The 2,326-nt window shown below is 47.2% G+C and overlaps 1 protein-coding gene across 1 annotated transcript; it reads right to left on the bottom strand.

Annotated features, from left to right (window-relative positions):
• Window positions 1-301: 301 nt before the first annotated feature.
• On the bottom strand, window positions 302-619 carry LOC116364143 (histone H4). Its single transcript, XM_031817379.1, has one exon. The coding sequence runs from the start codon at window positions 611-613 to the stop codon at window positions 302-304; it is 312 nt and encodes a 103-aa protein (XP_031673239.1). The 5' UTR covers window positions 614-619.
• Between the last annotated feature and the right edge of the window lie 1,707 nt (window positions 620-2,326).

Here is a 2,326-nt window from a genome sequence, read left to right on the forward strand (position 1 = left end):
TGGGGATTTCCCAGGCGTGGTGCCTTTATTTCAGGTGTCTCGTAATACGACTGTACGCAAAGCCTGCACTGAACATAGCCTCCTGTCATGAACACTCCCTCCCCGTCCACTCAGAGTGGCTCGTGGTTTAATACGACTGTACTGAACATAGCCTCCTGTCATTTAACACTCCCTCCCTGTCCACTCAAGAGTGGCTCATGGTTTCCTACAATGGATTTGGCCCTTTTGAAGCGGATGTGGGTGGCTCTTAAAAGAGCCTTTGGGTTCAAGTCGGGATGTTGACGTTCCGAAAAGAGTGCGTTTAACCGCCGAAACCGTACAGGGTGCGTCCCTGGCGTTTCAGAGCGTAGACCACGTCCATGGCCGTAACGGTCTTCCTCTTGGCGTGCTCGGTGTAGGTGACGGCGTCACGGATCACGTTCTCAAGGAACACCTTCAGGACACCGCGGGTCTCCTCGTAGATCAGGCCGGAGATACGCTTCACGCCGCCACGGCGAGCCAGACGGCGAATGGCGGGCTTGGTGATTCCCTGGATGTTATCGCGGAGAACCTTACGGTGACGCTTGGCGCCTCCTTTTCCGAGTCCCTTGCCGCCTTTACCTCTTCCAGACATCGTGTAGTTCGCTAGCTGAGTTCAAGTGAATGAATGACGCAATTTTTGGGGCTTGGTGCTCTTATTATCTGCGTTTGGTGGACCTGATTGAAGCCAGTGGCACAGAAAGCGCGCGCTTTTGCCTGGCCTCTGCTGCAAAGGGGAGGGCGTTCGTTCTAGGGAACTATGGAGGAAGAAGAAATGAAAGCTACTTACATGCGCGGGAAACACACTCAAATACTGAGCTATGTTGAACACAAGGCCCAACTGTGACAACTGGGGGATCCACTACTAATCTGTGTCCCACTCTTCACATTGATTGGTGTTGTTCTTCTTGTTGTTGTTGTTGTTGTTGTTGCACCTGATTCAACTCTTTCAATCAGCTGTGCCTCTCCAGCGCTACAACAAAAATGGCTACTCTACCCCTGCCTGGAGTTGGGAAACACTGAACTAGTAGGATTCAACCCACTGCAGTTGCCAGTCACACCTAATAGAGATAGGCGTTAAAACCTCAAATAGTGTCACAAGTACAAAGGAGAAACGAAGTGGAACATATACGGGAAACAAATACACAAGGAACGCGGTCGGGAATCAAGTGGATGATTCTGGGACCAATTACAGGGGGGGGTCTGTCTGTTGGATGAGGGGTGTACTGAACTGTGCCTATAGCATGTCAAGAATCCCTCCAACGGGAAATAGGCTTTGGCAAATGGCCAGGGGCGCTGTCCTTTTCAGCACCACGGAGCTCCGCTATTACCTGTCTCATGAGTGAAGATGCAACAGCAGACAATTCCTGCTCTTTGGTCCGGCAATTACACACTTTAGCCGTGTCATTGCTGCATTTAACTGGCAGCCTGTATTTAGGGCCTTTACTTTGTCTTATCATTTCGATTCCTCAGCAAATCTTCTTTTAAAAATGAACTAAATCCCACATCAGAAGTCGACTTCAAATCACGTCAAGGACACACGACTCGACTCAACGGAAGTCAGTAGTATCAAATATTCTCCACTGTGAAGGTGTCATGTGCTGAGCCATTTAGTTCCTTATGAAGCCTATTTACGAAGCCAATACAGCAATCAACACGTACCTGCCCGCATTGCTGATTGCTATTTTGTAATTGGTCAACTACTAATAGGGCAATCATCCCGGCTGCTTGTGTCCTGTTTCGTAACAGCTCTTTTGCAAGCCCTTGATGATTACATCTATTGATTCCTGCCGTCCTGATACCTTTTCTCTTCATTCTCTTAAGGGATCTCGGATCTAGTCTAAAGGACTAACAATGGGTATGGCATTGGAATATTCAATCGCACACTGAATTCATCCCACTAAATACATTCCTTTCATTTCTCCATTTATTCCACCATATCGAAACAACTTACCTATGCACTCACACAAACAAGCACAAAAGGGCGACTTAATAATATCACGTCTAATTGGGTGGCCTACAACATTTCCTGTACCTTCAACCAAAACGTTGGTACCACTTTTTTTCGACCACCTTTCACTTGCGCTGGACAGAGATATATCATTTGACTTTCAATAGCTTAGTCAGTCGCATGAATTATGGGGTGCACACAGCTAACGTTGTAATGATCGGATCAAAACATGGATTTTTTGGGCCATCGAGGAATGTCACATGGCCCAGAAATGATTGAATGGCCATTTTCACAAAGGAAAAGACATACTCTAGCATGTTACATTCCAAGAGCAATTGGTTTCGAAAAAACACAACG

The sequence above is a fragment of the Oncorhynchus kisutch genome, unplaced genomic scaffold (assembly GCF_002021735.2).
Source record: "Oncorhynchus kisutch isolate 150728-3 unplaced genomic scaffold, Okis_V2 scaffold1004, whole genome shotgun sequence".
Classification (NCBI taxonomy): Eukaryota; Metazoa; Chordata; class Actinopteri; order Salmoniformes; family Salmonidae; genus Oncorhynchus; species Oncorhynchus kisutch.

Bases quoted from the DNA above. Each gene is read 5' to 3' on its own strand.
- LOC116364143 (XM_031817379.1), bottom strand. From the start codon at position 613: ATGTCTGGAAGAGGTAAAGGCGGCAAGGGACTCGGAAAAGGAGGCGCC.